At 39.8% G+C, this 17,645-nt stretch overlaps 1 protein-coding gene across 4 annotated transcripts in view; it reads left to right on the top strand.

Annotated features, from left to right (window-relative positions):
- Bckdhb (branched chain keto acid dehydrogenase E1 subunit beta) overlaps positions 1 to 17,645 on the top strand; it is a 163,823-nt gene that overhangs the window by 42,687 nt on the left and 103,491 nt on the right. For all 4 annotated transcript variants that reach the window (XM_090338523.1, XM_090338524.1, XM_090338522.1 and 1 more), the window contains 3 exons: positions 318 to 426; positions 11,914 to 12,011; positions 14,830 to 14,940. In XM_090338523.1, the coding sequence (XP_090194649.1) occupies positions 318 to 426; positions 11,914 to 12,011; positions 14,830 to 14,940 (318 nt within the window). The remainder of the gene's footprint in view (positions 1 to 317; positions 427 to 11,913; positions 12,012 to 14,829; positions 14,941 to 17,645) is intronic.

The raw sequence follows: 17,645 nt of genomic DNA, 5'->3' as shown, positions 1-17,645 counted from the left end.
ATAAATCTTGACAGTCTTTTTTTTAATTTTAATTTTTTGCTTTGATTGCTACTCTTTGCAGTTGTATTTTTACATAGGTAAGTTTAATTCCTCAGGGGATGAATATGTCTTAGTAGACCATGGAAAGTATTTTATAAGTATTTGTTCAACAAAATAAGTTTTGGGGCTGGGGAATGATTTGTAGATTTTATTGTAAGTGGTAATTATGCTAAAATGCATGTCAGATTTCTATGTTAAATCAGTTGTCTATCAGCCCTTGCAAGTGAGTTTTCTGGAGATACACTTTTACTAACTTTTTTTTGGCTCTGTTTATTTAGGTGGTCATACCCAGAAGCCCTTTCCAGGCCAAGGGACTTCTTTTGTCATGCATCCAGGATAAAAATCCTTGTATATTTTTTGAACCTAAAATACTTTACAGAGCAGCAGGTAACAGTTTCTTTTATATTTGCGAATATCTATCTCTATATCTCTGCCTCTGTCAGTCATCTATCCATCATCTGTCTGTCTCTCTATAACCTGTCATCTCTCTGTTGGTTAGTCAGTCGGTCTGTCTGTCTTAGTGTTTTTCACAGTTCAAAGAGAATCTCAATCTTCTCCATAAGTTTGATATATATGTTCCCTGTAGAAAAAATTCTGTTTGATTTCTTCTGTCTTGAGTTTGTCTTTGGGTATCCAGGCTAGAGAAAACCCAGCTAGCTTTATTATTTGATAGTGGAAACAAGGAAGAACTCTGACCTCATGCGAAGAGCTAGGGGCTGTGCTTATCTGTGCAGCAGATACTTAGAGAATGAGGCTGAGTGAGAACATGAATGAGCTGGTTGTATGCCATCATGTCAATATTGTACTTAGTAAAGTGACTATAAAGACCACAGTTGGGATACCGTGTGTGTGTGTGTGTGTGTGTGTGTGTGTGTGTGTGTGTGTGTGTGTACGTACCTTCAGCTCAGGGCCTTGCATTCTCATTTGCTGTTTTTTGCTCAAGGCTGGTGCTCTACCACTTGAGCCACAGCCCCACTTCTGGCTTTTTTTGCTGGTTAATTAGAAATGACCGCCTTATGGATTTTTCTGCCTAGGCTGGCTTCATACCTTGATCTTCAGTTCTCAGCTTCTTAAGCATCTAGGATTACAGGCATGAGCCCTAGTACCAGGTCACAAAGGATGTGCTTTTGGTAGTTTCCTGTGACATCACATCTAACTTGGTGGAGGGGGTGTCTTTCTCGCAAGTTGAGGTGGGTGTTCACTCTACTTTAGCTCAAATCATAATTTTATAAACACACATCTGTGACTGCTTATTTTTCAGTTGTAATGGAAAATTTAAGCACCAAACAATTTGTTCTGTCTAAAGTATATTTTATTTTGAATTCAAGAAAATTACTTTGGCAAATCAGTCTTTATCCTTGAACAGTTGAATCTGAAGCCACGTGTTTGTATTGTGCTCTAGTTTATGTACCATAATAGTGCACAGATATTAAGTGTTCAAATGGATGTGTTTTGGATAGCCCAGTGCATTCATGTAAGTACTAGAAAACAAAGAAAACATTTTTGTCATGCCTGGAAGCCTTTTCCTCTCTCTTCTTTGCCAATCCATTTGCCCTGCTCTGACCTCAACCACTTTCCAATTGTTGTAAGGTTAGTTGATGTATTTTTGGGTTTCAGATAAATGGAAATACAGAATAGTCTTCTTTGTGTTCACTTTCTTTTGCTCAACCTAATGTTACTGGGATTCATTAGTGTTGTTGCTTGTGTTCGTTGTTATATTCTTTATTTCATTGCTGTATAGCATTCTCTTATGTGAATGCTCCTTGCTCATAAGTCATAATAAGTTGTCTTGTTCCTCTAAATATTATACTTGTTATTACTAAAGAGACTAGCTTGCCACATTTCTCTTCCCCAAGCTTTGTCCTACAAATAGGATTAGTACATCACAGTTGTATCTCTGAATTCTGCCTGTTAATGAATTAGCTGGGAAATACATGCTGCTTTGCCACGGGCAGGAAAATCTGAAAATCCAAGATCTGTACAGTTTTGTGAACGTGTATGTGTGTGTGTGTTTGTACATGTACATGCCTGGACTAGTTTGAACACAGGGCCTTGATGCTGCCCCTAAGCTTTTTCCCCCTCATAGCTGGTGCTCTATCAGTTGAGCCACGTCTCCACTTCTGGCTTTTTGCTGGTTAATTGGAGATAGACTTCTCTGCCTGAGTTGGCTTTGGCTTTGGGCTTCTGGTCTCAGGTTTTTTTTTATTTTTTGGTCGGTCATGGGGCTTGAACTCTGGGCCTGGGTGCTGTCCTAGAGCTCTTCAGCTCAAGGCTAGTGTTCTTCCATGTTGAGCCACAGCATCACTTCCTATTTTCAGTTCTTAGCCCTACAGTTTGAATAAAAAAAGTCATATTCTATTGAATGAATATTCATTGGGTGAACATAGTGTCATTTACTTACGGCCCAGGTAACTGGCCTGTTTTTCTTTTCCAGTTGTCTGTTGATGAACACATGCCTGTTGGTTTTTTTTTTTTCTTCAGTTTTTGAGGATTGTCTTCCACCTATTATCAGGGAAGAACTGTGTTCCCAAGTTTCAGGTAGTATTCCATACACGATGACCAAAATGATGTCTCTTAAGGATTCTGGGAAACAATTTTCTCAGGAAGCTAATGTATACACCTATACACATTACATCTATGAACATAAACTTGTCCATGTTAAAAACTTATTCACAGTGTATAATTTTATTCTAGATATCAGTAATTAGATAAGCCCTCCCTCATTAGCCTGGTCCCTTCTTGTTCTTATTCTTCCCAAGCTCACTGTTCTGCCTCGTTCTGTGGGCTCTGAAGGGACCACCTTCTCCATGGCTGACCTCCATGGGCTCAGGATTTGTATACAGGGCTCTGGGCCAGCCATTGCAATGTGTGGGATTTTCTCCCTGGAGAGAGCTGCACTGTTCCTGGGTGGTTTGCTTGAGAGCTCGGGGGCTGGGCTGGGAATCCCTTTCCCTCTGCCTCCCTCGCTTCCCTGGGCAGTGAGTAGCGAGTTATCTCAAGTCCTCCCAGGTTATCCCATGTTAAGTTTAATGTACTTAGGACTCAGTCTTCCTTCTATAGACTTTGCTTTTGTGTTAGCAAGTTTTGACTAATTTGGTTATGCTCTTGGTTAGAGAAAAGATGAAGACATCTACACACTCCTAAATGATTGCACATCTTTTCATCAGTTAATGAAGATATTCTAACAGCTGACATAGAAATCACAGTGGCTTGTTCACAATTCTGGTTTATAAGGTTGTTGAGAAGTTTAAAAATCAATTAAAAAAATGCCAGTACTGGAGCTTGAACTCCAGGCCTTGCCCTCTCACTTGACTTTTTCTCTTCAAGGCTGGCACTCTACCATATGAGGCATGCCTCTGCTGCTACCCTTTTGTTGGTTTATTGTTGATAAAAGTTTCATGGATTTATCTGTAGAAGATAGCTTGGAACTTCGATCCTCAGATCTCAACCTCCTGAGTAGCTGGGATTATAGGCGTGAGCCACCATGCTGGTTTATCTTTAAATACTTCAAAACATTCATGTTGCACATTATGTTAAGATATATTGATTATTTAATGTAATCTACCCTCACAACATCTTTATCAAGTTTGTTTGTTCATATGATCAGGTGAAGATCTGGAAGTTTAAAAACTTGCACAATGTTCCATAGCAGGATTCAAACCTGGAGCAGAGCCAGATAATTCCAAAGACCAGTGAGGTGGAGGCGTCTGCATTTGATGAGGAGGAAGCTGAAGTTTATTTAACTTATGAAAATTATTTCCGTCCTGCCTAGTAGTGATGGAGTTTCATGTAAAGCTGTGATGTTTGATCTCAGAGCCTGTCCTTTTCTGATATCACCCTATTTTGTATCCCACTTCATCTATGTAGGACATAAATAAAAAGTATAACTTCTTCTAGGGTCTCAGTTTCATTCTGAAAGTCTGCTACTTAAATCTTTAGTTTTCTCGCAGAATTAAAAAGAGGTGCTTTTCTAAGTGAATGAGAACATGCACCATCTCCAGTCACGCATTCTGACAGACTGCCTCTGGGTGGGGCGGAGCCCAGGCCGGATGCACTCTGCATTCCTTTCTCTCCTGACTAGGGTTAGTTTACTTGTTTGATAACTGTAGAAGCCAACCATCACAATTTGGTGTGGCCACTGGTGAGAAGCTTATTGCTGCCCTGGGTGCCAGGAAGTTGTTCAGGGACAAAGTCCTATGTCCACAAGCAGGCAGGACCAAGAGGAGGTGGCAGCTTTCCTGGGGTTAGGATGGAGCAAGAGGCACTCGGGTGAAGGGACAGTATTATCTCTGCCACATCTCTGTTCACCGTCTCCAGCCCTGCCCGTCTGGGTCTGGTGTGTAGACTCTAGTCATGCTCTGCTGCCACCCTCGTACATCCAGCTTGCAATAGTCACATGGTTTCTTTCAGCTCAGTTATTCGCTAAGTCAACTATTAAGGATGACAGTAAAACATGTGATAATTTTTTATTGTAGTAATTTTCTGGAGTTTTGATTCCACTTACTTTATTTTATTTTTAAATATTAGCATAGTTAGGTGTTGATAGCTCACACCTGTAATTCCAGCTACCCCCAAAGGCTGAGATCTGTCTGAGTGATGCATTTTGAAGTGAACCCTGGCAGGAAAGTTCATGAGACTCTTTTTCATCTATTAGTAAGCAAAAAACGGGAAGTGAAGATGTGGTTCAGATTGCAGAGTGTCATCCTTTAGTGAAGGAGACAATGAATGTGAGATTTTGAGTTTAAGCCTCAGTACTAGTGCCAAAATAAATGAAAAAAAAATCAAATTGTACAAAGAGGTTTCATTGTGATATTTTCATGCATGCATGGAATGTATTCAATTTGTCGATTGTTTTTCTGTATCATGATGATAGATAATTAAAAACCTCTTTCTGATTTATTTTTTCCCTTATGAAATGAAAGTAAAATTCCAAAAGGTACCTTACTTGAATTGATAAGTTTTTTTTGAAAACCAGTTCATAATGCAATGATATATGTTTTATGGTTGACAATGAAAATCAAAGTAATCATTTAAAACATCTTAACACTGTCTGGGTGCTTATGGCTCATACCTGAAATCTTAGCTACTCAGGAGGCTGAAATCTGAAGATCATGGTTCAAAGCCAGCCCAGGCACTAAAGTCCTTGAGGCTCTTATCGCCAACTAATCACCAAAAAACTGGAAGTGGCACTGTGGCTCATGTGCTAGAGCACTAGCCTTGAGCTGTGGAGCTCAGGGACAGCACCCAGGTCCAGAGTTCAAGCCCCATGATCTGTGCCCCCCACCCCGGCAAAAAAAGAGAAAATCTTAACATAATTCTTTTCAGTTTTAAACTGCTCATGTGTGCTTATGTGCAATAGCTTTAAAATATTGCTGTGTAATTCAGAGTTGAGTTATATATACTTTGCCTGTACAAAATTCATACATAGCTTCTTGCTAGAGAAAATGAATTGTTAAAGTAATTTACTAAAGTAGTTAAAGTACATTGAGCAAGAACATGAGCCATTGCTAGTAAATGGATGGTGTAGAATTTGTGCTAGCCTGTTAAATTTAGCATATGAGTGGCTCTAAGAAACACCTCTGAGAGTAGTTGCAAAGATTAAACAAGTCGTAAATGTGGTTAAATTGTCCTGCATCTGTTAAGTACACTATGTTTATTATGGAATATCAGTCTCCTAAGAGCTTTTCTCAGCCACATTAAATGAGCTTGGAAAATGTGAGGCTCATTTGAACATTTTGTAGGGAATACCGAGGTGCTTTATTACATTATTGCATATTGATATGTATTTGCCAGCTGTTATCAAAACATCTCTAATTTATCTCATTATGTAAAAAAGGAAAGATGTGGATTTTTCAAATAGTAACATTTTTAATGGGTTTTTATTATGGCAGTTGAAATACTGAATTTTCCAATTAAGTTGGTTAAAAGAAAATGACTTTGAGTCAAAAGAGTTTAATATAAATGAGTGATGTAGAACTTCTGCTAGCCTGTTCAAGGTAATATACTAGAGGGTCTATGAAGGTTTATTGAACAGAAGTTCATTGTGCTGTTCCGTTAAAAAATAATAGATGAATTATATTTTTCATGTTACTTCCACTGATAGGAAAGTATGACCTTCTGAATCAACCTTAAGGAAAATATAATTGTTCATTCATATCTTCTTATTCTGAGAAGTCTCTTGGTCCCATGCACTATATCTGCAGGTTCTGATTTGATGTTATGTTGATTTATTGGCTAAGTCTCTAGCAAAGTACTGCCTGCCATGCATGGTATTAAATTTACTTGTCTACATTAATTGTAGGTAAAGTTGGCTTCGGCTGACTTCAAACCACAATCCCCAGATCTCAGTCTCCTGAATTGCTAGGATAGCAGGTGCTGGGATCCGTGTCATTTCTCACACTGTCAGCAAATGAGTCTGGGGGGAGCAGATAGAATGGTGGGGAAATGAGGTGACTGAGCAGGAAGCGTGAGACAATTAGGTGCATCTAGTCTAGGTGCACATTGAATTGAAGTTCAGAAAAGTAAAATGAGCAAAAATAAATAACTCCTGAAGTTCAGAAAAAATAAAGAATTACTTCTCACAGGACGCTTTTTATAGCCCAATGACTATACCATGGAGTTCTTCTATGTTCATATACTGCTTTTTTCCCCTTAGAATCCAAAGGATGTCTTTGGTGCTTTGTAGTGTCCTTACTCTGCTGTTGTGATGTTTCTGTGATTATTGGTGGGATTCTCAGAGATAAGGCCTGAAGCAGGCTTTGATTTGGGTGGCTTTGTCTCATTTCCCATTCTCATCCAGTGGGCTGTAGATTCTGACAAGGGGAATAGGCTGGAGGTGTGGCTTAGGTGAGAGAAGTCTAGAGGTAAGTAAGCAAGCCACGCAAGAGCTAGAGGCCCTGATTTCATTGGGAAAAAAAAAAAGATATTAAACTGTGTACCAATGGCTCATGCTTGTTATCCTAGCTACTCACAAGGCTGAAGGTACGAGCTAAGACTCCTGACGTTGAGGATTACAGTTCAAAGCTAGTTCTGACAAAAAAAAGTCTGCAAGACTATAAGACTAATTGGAGTTATCCAATTAACCAGCTAAAAAGCTGGTTTGGAGATGTGGGAAAATTCCACTCCTGAGCAAAAGCTGAAAGAGAGCTCAAGTCTCTGAGTTCAAATCCTATAATTTACATCAAAACAGAACAAGACAATGAATAAAGAAAAAGAAGTGGACCTCTTATATATGTTTTACTTCCTTTCACATTTTGTGTTGGTTCACTGTGTCTTGTGTAATGCAACATGCCTTGAGCAGGGACTGGCACTGGAAACAGTGCAGGCAGGAGAAATGACCTAAAGAGAACCATGCCATGTGTTTCGCTGAGGAGTTTGCAGCATTCCCAGTCAGTGGCCAGGTTTTTGTAAGTCATTAATGTAAGGAATTGGCAGGATCTAGAGAGTGCGCTCTTGGAATATGGGTATCACTTACACATTCTGTGTTCACCTTTACCTCAGACATCATGTACATTTCTCGGTTCTGTGCAGAGTTCAAGCACACTCTCACACCTCCCTGTCTTCAGGAAATGCCCTCTGTGTTATTATTTTTTTACTGTGTCAAAACCTGTCTCTCAGTTGTTTCCTACTTGGTACAAATCTCCTTGATTGCTATAGCTAGATTTTTGCCTCTCTCTATATTTCCAGGACAGTATTTTGTCCTGCTGCCTGTACCATGGTTTTATGTTGACTGGTTTTATTTGTTGATGGAATATATTATTACTTGACTCAATGTATATTATATATGGTGTATGTATTGTTTATATATGTTGTTTCTTATAGTGTGTAAGATTTATTTAAGGTGGTTCATTGGAAGAAATGGCTAGGAAAAGGAGGAGGATGGTAGCTAATTAACCTGTAAATGCATGTGTGTTATTCCTGTAAATTCATTTAGTGAAGCATTCATTGTAGGGTATGGAACTCAATCTTTTCAGATCGTATTTCCTTCTCCGTAAGGACTTGTATAAAGGTGTTATAATTGAACAGGCCAGTTTGTGAGTACAGTGCATCATTTCACCATTCTCCTTCCATCCCACCTAACCCTACCCCATCCTCTCAACTTCCTTTATTTCATACAGTGAGTATTTATAATACATATTTATAATGTGTGTCCTACTTAATAGTTTTCTTTTATATTTCGCCTAGTGAAGACTTTTCATTTTTCAAAGCTGTACGTTTCCTAAGTGTGTTGCTTGTGCTGATGGATTTCTCAGCCTGTGGTGGGGGGAGTGGTCAGTTAACTGGATGCCTGTAACATGACTTGTTACTGTGCTCTCCACCCCTGGAGACCAGACTTCTGCTCTCTGGCTGCTCGTAGCCATGGGCGAAGAATGCAAGAACATTAATTTGAAATCATAACCTTTTCCTGGTGTGAATATTATTTAAATTAATGTAACTACAAAATAGTACACATAAATTTTAACCTGCTCCCCGGGTGATTTGTTTGCCAGGATGAAACCAATGAACTTATTAAAATTGTATTCTTATTCTCCTCAGGAATAAATGTATGCTAATCTCTGAAGTTTTTTTCTTTTTGCATAGTTCCTAATGTAAAACTTGAATCAAAAGTCCCTACATAATATTAAAAAAAACAACCTAGAGAATAAAGCTTTATTTTTGCTGTGTTTTCCCCTAATTAATTGTTAAAATAATGAGGTCTTATTGCTCTGGGTAATTTTATTGCAGACAACCAAGCATTCACTCACTGGCAGTCTTTGAAAGGAGGTGGAGCAAGTTGCCAGCCCATTTCTTTTGATGTGCCAGTGTTTAGAGTCTTGCTTTCCAGGGCTTTCTGCTAATTACTTGTTGGCAATTGACTTACAAGGCAGGAAAGACAGAACTTGAGTGGTAGCCACTGACTCACAAGGCAGCACAGAATGTGAATTGGCTCTAAGCCTTGTCTACAGGCCTGTAAATGCTGCAGAGAAGGTAAAGATGGCAAAGAGCCTGTGTGTTTCATTTCACCAGATATCTTCAATGTGCTCTTTACTCTAACAATGGTTAACTGCTAAGTAGAATATAGTATCCCATCTGAATATATCTCCCTGCCTGTCCATTTGACCACCATTTATTCATCCATCCATCCACCCATCCATCCAATGTTTTCTGTAGACCATTAGTGAATAAACTAGAATTTAATTTCTAAAGTATTGTTTATTGTGGTTGACAATCATTTTCTGTAGAGGAATAGTAAATCATGTTACATTTGCTGAAATCTTCTCTGCTCTAGCTACTGAGTTGTGCTGTGGTGGGATAAAAACAGCCATAGGCAATATATAAATGAATAACATGGCCATTCATTTGGTAAAGTACTGTCTGTGGGTGGGTTCCTGTTGGCTCACTCCTGTAATCCTAACTACATAGGATGCAAAGATCTGAAGACTGAGGTTCTAAGCCAGCCAGGGCAGAAAAAGTCCAGGAGACTCTATCTCCAATAACTGTTCTCCCCACCCCCGCCAGAAAACAGCCAGAAACAAGTGTGGTTCAAGTGGTAGAGCACCTGCCATGAGTGGAAAAAGCTGATGCCCAGAAAAAGCCAAGGCACAGTGCCTAGGCCCTGAATTTAAGCCCTAGTCCCAGTATACATGAAAAGTTAGTAAAATGTTTTAATGCTTATGAAGTTTTCTACCGCAAATCTTATTTATGGTTCAGGTTTGTTGATTCCCTTAATTTACCCTAAGAAGTGGTTTTATAAGTTTCACTATTGTCTTTTAAAAAATTTAGACATTCCTAGGTAACTAGGACATCATATATACATCATGTCCAGCGTAATGTTTTTAAAAGAAATGTTTTAACTACCTTGACCTACTGAGATATCCTTTCTGTACTTTTGAATAAACCTCTATTTGTACAATATCAAAAAAAATTAGACATTCATCACTCAGCACCTATGGCAGTGACTATTGCTGTGTCCTTGGATTGGAAATGCACACACACAATAATATAATAACATAATAAATAAATGAATTATAAAATTCCTCAGTAGTACATCCCTGGTAACAGCACCGTGAAATTTAATAATTTTAACTTACAAATATGATTTATAAAACTACATTTTGACATGGCCGACTATATTGCTAACTAAAGGAAAAATCCCTTGGATTGCAGAGAGCTTCTAAACAGTGTGTACAGCATTCTTTTCCCATGAAAGCTGTCAGGACTAGCCTGTGTGCATGTGCACTTGTATTTGGCAAATATCTGAAAAGACAAAAGTTCTTAGTTTTCAAGCAAATGAAGTAAGTTCTGCTCAACAAAAACAAACATTGAGGAGCGATATAAACAGCTCATTGTTTTCTGCATGGCCAAGAGCCAGGTGTAGAAGCTCCATATCCAGAAGGAATCCTCAAAGATGCTTTAGCAGCAGCTGTCCCTGGATGTGGCAGTGCAGGGCCCACTGACACCCAGGGAGAATGTAGGAGCCTGGAAGGATTCTGGGGTTCTAGTGCTCTTTCATGCCATCAGCCCCCAGTTCAGTTTGCTTCTGGGTATATTGATTGGTAGAGCTATTTTGTGACCTAGCTGCAAGGGAAGCTGGGAAAGTGATGGATTGTGTGGGACTCAGGCTCAGAGTGGTCAAATGCTGGAAGGAGGTGAGGTTCAGAGGTTCCTGTGCTTGGAGCTGTGCCCTGGGGACACTTGGGAGGGCTGTTGCCATTGGTTGTTTCTGGGCAGTGGAGTTGGAGGTGCTGGCTGGGGAGTAGAGGGAGCTTTTACTTTCATTAGATTATTCTCTGCTTCTTGGATGAAAAGCAAAAAATGCATAGACAAGATCAAATGAGGACTGTGGGGGAGCTGAAGGAAAGGGGACCCACAGTGTCATCTGACATAAACACTGCCGCACTGCTGAGAAGTCAGCGGTTCATCAGTTCCTATGCAATTTCATTCTCAAACTCATTTTCAGTTCTCCTGTCAATTTCTGTCAACTCATTGCTTGTGCTTGGTGTACCCAAAGATGCTGAAACAGTTTTCTGTGGAATATGACTGGCATTTTTTTCTTCCTTTTGGTTTGGCAGGTCTGATTTAGCAGATTCTTTTCCCTTCCTTCCTTCCTTCCTTCCTTCCTTCCTTCCTTCCTTCCTTCCTTCCTTCCTTCCTTCCTTCCTTTCTTTCTTTCTCTCTCTCTCTCTCTCTCTCTCTCTCTCTCTCTCTTTCTTTCTTTCTTTCTTTCTTTCTTTCTTAGGTCTTTGCTGCATAGGCCAACTGCCTTTGAACTTGAGACCCTCTTGCTCAGCCTCCTGTGTATAGTTTTGAAACTTATTTTATTGGCAGCTGTTACTGTTAATGAAGTGATCACATATACAAAAGTAAAATACACTTAAAAATTTGATCATACTATGAGTTGTCCCATTTTCTAAACCCTTATAAATTTGCTGCTTATTAGAAAATTGGTCTGAGATCTTAATTCAGTCCAGTAAAGTTTTAGCAGACATATTAAAAATTTTACAATTAAAAAAATTACAGTCCAAGTACAAAGGTAGTAGAGAAAATTCCCTTAAACTGCATACCCAGGCTTTCCTATTATTAAGCACTTACATTTGTGTGATACCATTATTATAATTAGTAAACCGATATTGATGTGAATTTCTTGGTTTCTGACTAAAATTGTTTCTGTTTTAAGATCCTGTTATATTTTTTACATTTATGCTATACTTATTTATCTATGTAGTAATATCACTGAAGCAGGCAGTAAATGGTATTTCTATCTTGGGTATATTATGGAATATAAGAAAAAAATTAAGATAAAATTTTGTTAAAAATGAGATTCTTACATTCCCTAAGCCACAAATCAGAAAAACTAACAACCTTTCTTTTTTTCCCCTCTTGTTTTATATTTAGTGGAGCAGGTACCTGTGGAACCATACAATATTCCACTGTCACAGGCTGAAGTCATACAGGAAGGGAGTGACGTGACTCTTGTGGCCTGGGGCACTCAGGTCAGTGACACTGCCCCCGTGGGAAAGGCCCTGGGGACTTGGATGGTCTCTCATCCTATTACGGGAGTCATTGACAGTGATGTTTTCTCTACATGTCAGACAGATAAAGTCTGTCTGGTGCTACTGATGTGGACTCCTCTTCAAGTTACTAAGCTGTAATTGACGGATAAAATTATATAGAATCAGGATGTGCAACATGATGATTCAGATCTCAGCCTCCTGAGTAGCTAACATTACAGGTGTGAGCCACCAGCACTGGGCTAGAGTTTGTTCATTTATGAACTGGAAGTTTGTTTACTGCTTTCTCAGTGGGGGTGAGGGATCTGTTCACTGCTGTTGACAGGTAAGCACGTTTGAGCTGACAAAATTGTATGAAAACTTTGGTAAAGTCTATATGATGATTTGTTACATTTGAGTTTTGATCTTCTTTATGCCTTCTTTTCCCATCTCTCATGGGCTCATCCACTTGTCTAACCATAGAATTCAGTTCCTACTCTTGTCCAGTGATTCTCTCCATTGATCTGCTCGTCTTCCCCCAGGGCTCATAGTCACATTTCGCTACCTAGAAACTTTCCTTCTTTGAAATACGTTGCCCAGGCTGCCCTCAAACTTTTGGGCTCAAATGATTCTTCTTCTTCCCTAGGCATTAGCTCAAGACACCCCCTCCGTCCATAACCAACAACTCCTGTCTTACACTTTTCTCTCTCTTCCCTTTAAAGAACTTTTCAGTTTTCCCTTTTCTGTATTAAGGAGATTGTCTTAGAAAATCTAAGACAGCATACTGTATGTTTATTTATTTTTTTTGCCAGTCCTGGGCCTTGAACTCAGGGCCTGTGCATTGTCCTTGGGCTTTGTCAAGGCTAGAGCTCTACCACTTGAGCCTCAGCACCACTTCTGGCTTTTTGCTATGTATGTGGTACTGAGGAATCCAACCCCAGTCCTCATACATGCTAGGCAAGCACTCTAACACTAGACCAAACTCCCAGCCTGTATGTGTATTTTATAAAGAAGATAACAAACTGGTTTATAGTGTTGTGAACTCCTGCTGTCCTGCCTGCAGTCCTTGTGGCTGCTCATTTCCTGTGGGATAACTGTGCTGTTACTATTTCTCAGGCCTGCAGTATTTATGGTGAATCTTTTTTTACCCTCTTTTAATCTACATTTATTTTTTAGCATCAGTACTGGGGCTTTGCTCAGGGACTTGCCCTCTCCCTTGGCTTTTTCTCTCAAGGCTGTGCTCTACCACTTGAGCCACACCTTTACTTCTAGCTTGCTGCCTATTAATTGGAAACAAACGTCTTTTTTTTTTTGGCCCCCTTCTCTCTTTCTGGCCCCGCTCGCTCCAGCCACCACTCGGTTGGGCTCCGCTTGCTTGCTTGCTTGCTTGCTTGCTTGTTGCAGTCTTGCCCTCTCCCTTGGCTTTTTCTCTCAAGGCTGTGCTCTACCACTTGAGCCACACCTTTACTTCTAGCTTGCTGCCTATTAATTGGAAACAAACGTCTTTTTTTTTTTGGCCCCCTTCTCTCTTTCTGGCCCCGCTCGCTCCAGCCACCACTCGGTTGGGCTCCGCTTGCTTGCTTGCTTGCTTGCTTGCTTGCTTGCTTGCTTGCTTGCTTGTTGCAGTCTCGTCTCTGGCACTTCCGTCTTGGTTGTGTATGTGGGATACCGAGGAATCGAACCCGGGTCCTTGTGCATGCTAGGCAAGCACTTTAACCGCTAGGCCAAACTCCCGGGCCCCCCCACTGCTCTCTTCTTTGCTGGGCCTTTGTACTTGAGGTTACCTTCTCCAGACTGGCTGACCAGCGAGGCCCAGAGATTCTTCTCTCCCTCTCTCATGTCTTCAGAGCTTTCTTTCTATCTTGCTTTTTATCAGAAAACTGTATATCTTGTCACTGTCTGCAGAATTCCTTTACCCTTAAACATGATTATTATCATCCTACTTTCTTTTATCACCAGACATAGACAAATATTTCAATAGTCTATTAATTCCTAAATTTCCTTATGTTTTGGTGACTACCACTAGTTGTGGTGACCCAATTAGTTAAGACTTTTTGTTTTGTTTTTTAGTAACCTTCTAATCTTTAATTGTTAAATCTAACATTTATGCTGCATTTTGATATGGATACTTGCACTTTGATATAGACACATTACTTTTTTCTGTTTAACTGTTGAGATACATTGACTCTTGTTTTGATTTTCTTCTGTCTCTCTAGCTCTTCTGTTTACTTTAGTAAGCTCTTATTCTTGTTCCTCATAAAAAGTGATGATTTACAGGGTTGCTGGATTTCTTTATCTCTCTCTTCGTCTTCCTCTCTTTACCTCTTTTTTTTTTTTTGTGATGCTACTGGGTTGTGAACTCAAGACTTTGAGCTCTTGCTTGGCATTTTTATGTAAAATTGGTGTTCTACCACATATCCACTTCCCACTTTTTTGCTGATGGAAATGAGAATCTCATGGACTTTGCTGCCTGGGCTGGCAGGATTTGAACCAGGATTCTCAGATTTCAGCCTTCTGAGTAGCTAGGATTGTAGCCATGAGCCACCAGAGCCTGGTGTTTATTTCTCTCTTGATGTACTTTCCTTAGAAACATTTCCACCGCCTGTGACTTTATTTCCCTTCCTTGTGCTGTCTTTGGACTCTCTATCTCTTCTACTACCTGCCCTTAAGACCCTTTCCAGCTCATCTCTAGACCTGCATTCTTGCGTGCGTGGGTGGAATATGAGGTTATGGTTGTTCGGTGCAGTTCAGCAGTGTTAGGAATAAGGTCAGCTTCTGTCAGGCCTGAACCACACTCTCCATTCTCCCCCCACCCCCACAGGTTCATGTGATTCGGGAGGTGGCTTCCATGGCACGGGAAAAGCTTGGGGTGTCCTGTGAAGTCATCGATCTGAGGACCATCGTACCTTGGGACATGGATACCGTTTGCAAGGTACACGGATAAGACTGGCAGAACGTCATTTTCCCAAGGCCTTGGGATGAGTTTGTAGGCTATTTGCCAAGAATTGTTCTGAAACTCTGAGCTTCAGGGCACTCTCAGTGAAAACTTCCCCACTTGTGGGATGGAAGTTAGGGGTGCTGTGCGGTCAGGCTTATATCCCCAACCAAGTCAGTTTCACGTTTCTTTTTCCTCTCATAGAGCCAGTCTCTTTGAGTCCTGTGAGTAGAGATAAAAGTAAGTGGCATATCTGGGATGCTGATTTTATTTTATTTTTTTAAACTTTTTGTTGGTGATGGTTCAGTATGGTTTAACTTAGGTAAGGGTTTGGCTGAAATCGCATGCATCTTTTCTCCAAAACTGATGGTAGGAGTACTTGGGGAAAAAACAAACAAACAACAAACAACCTCTTTATATAGCCTTCCGCCTTAACCGGGGGCTAGAACTCAGGACCTTGATCTCTTGCTTGGCTCTAGCTCGTGAGCCATAGCTCTACTTCTGATGTTTTACTGATTGCTTGCCTGAACTAACTTTGAACCATGATCCTCAGATCTCAGCTTCCTGAGTAGTTAGGATGACAGGTGTGAGCCATCAGTGCCCAGTCTAATTGATGTTTGGCCTGATTAAGACAGTCATCTTCTTACTACTAGTAGAATTCACACTTTTCTCTCTCCAGAATGTAGTTGTCCTCATATACTTGTTCAGTATAAGTGATGTATTTCATATTAATATCTAAATAATTGAAAGAGCCTCACTTCTTTATTTTAAACAAAGGTTTAAGGCTTTTGATGGCCACATCTATTGATGTCAGTAAGAATTATATATGTATGTTTGTATATATATATATTTCTCCTAGATTTTTACTTTAACAAGTAAGTGCTAAGAGCAGTTAATATTGACAATTAAAAAAAAACATTTTGGCATTCTCAAAGACTTTTAGAGGCGTGTCTTCGGTTAATCACCTGCAAACAATGGGCAGATATTTCCTCTGTACAAATACAGAATATTGTGTTCTCAAGTGAAAACTGTTTTGTACTCCAGTGACATTTAAGATTTGTTCTGATAAATGTTTTGGTACACTCTTGACATCATCAAAGCACTTGACATGGTTATAGGTGGCTTCAACAATATCTTAAATCTTTATATTTGTACTTACTATAATTAAGTGGTTTTCCAGATTGAATTATTCATAAATACATAAAATCACTTAATCTTCTTTATAAGCATTTCAAACCAAGTTAGACATTGACTTTTTTTTCAAATAGTCAAATGTCTCAAGTTAGAGCTAACACTGAAGTTGGCTTTTTCTTTCCAACAGGGGCATCTGCTCTTATTTTTGGCTTTTTTTTTCTTTTTTGGCCAGCCCTGGGCTTGGACTCAGGGCTTGAGCACTGTCCTTGGAGTTTCTCAAGGCTAGCACTCTACCACTTGAGCCTCAGCACCACTTCCGGCTTTTTGCTATGTATGTGGTACCGAGGAATGGAACCCTGCTCTTCATGCATGCTAGGCAAGCACTCTACCACTAGGCCAAACTCCCTGCCAACCTTTGGCTTCTACATGCAAGACTGACATTCCACCTGTTTTTGATAATATATATTTTTATAAATAATTATATTTTTTATTGTTATTATAAAGGTTATATACAAAGGGTTATAGTTACATAATTTAGATAAAGAATACATTTCACTTTGGACAATGCCACCCCTTCCCTCACTCTCTCCCATTTTTTTCCCTCCCATCCTTGCCCTCAAGTTGTAAAGTTCATTTTAGTCCAATGAGTTCCACCGATGCATTTCTTCACCTGTGTCCCTCCTATTCTGTGCCAGGCCACGCTCCCAAAGACAGGTAAATGAAGAGAAGAAAAGAAAAACAACAATAGAGAATAAACCTCTTATTTCTACTTCCTAGGGTTCTTTTCAATAAATATTATTCTTTATGATCAGAGCACATAGCCATTGTGCTTTCTGTTTCTGTCCTAAGAGTGTCCTCCTTTGGTCTCTCTGTGTGTAAATGCCTCAAGCCCTGTATCACTTCCTGCTTTCTGTTGGTTAATTGGAGATAGTCTCCTGATTTTGTGTCACAGGTCCTCAGCTCCCAGCTCCGGAGTATCTAGGATTACAGGTGTGAGCCTAACATGGGTTTGTGTTTTTTATATGGACAGTACATTTGCATGGGAGGTGATGATTTGTGTCAGGATAGGGGTGGGTTAGGATTATGTATTCAGAGACTTCACTTTCAGGGATTTACACATTTTTATACCAGCCACCTCCAGAAAGCACTTCTAGCACATTATCACAAAACACAAGTACATTGAAACCTCAAGTTGGTTACCATAACAGCAAAACAAGGCATGAGGAAGAAAGGAGAAGGAAATGATTTGTGTTTATAGCTGTTTATTTTTGCTTCTTTTATCAAACATACTAGCTGTATGTTTGTATGATCTGGGAATCCAGACCCAGTGTCTTTTAGGTTCCACTGTACCAGGAAGCTGGAAGCAGAGAGGAGAGCTCAGTAGTAAATAAGAATGCTGGGCATTGCCCCCTGACTTCAGTTTTGTATCAGTTTTCTGTTCCGATACTTTCCTCATTTTGTTTTCTACCCAAAGACTCTGCAGTGAGCACCAGCTGTGTTTCTTGATTATGTTGGGTCTGTCCATTCCTCTTCTTTGCTGCTTGATACATTTTCTGTCTTCCTGTCAT

This window comes from Megascapheus bottae, chromosome 8 (genome assembly GCF_031878675.1).
Source record: "Megascapheus bottae isolate mThoBot1 chromosome 8, mThoBot2.hap1, whole genome shotgun sequence".
Lineage (NCBI taxonomy): Eukaryota > Metazoa > Chordata > Mammalia > Rodentia > Geomyidae > Megascapheus > Megascapheus bottae.
This window is presented reverse-complemented; position numbering and strand designations above follow the sequence as displayed.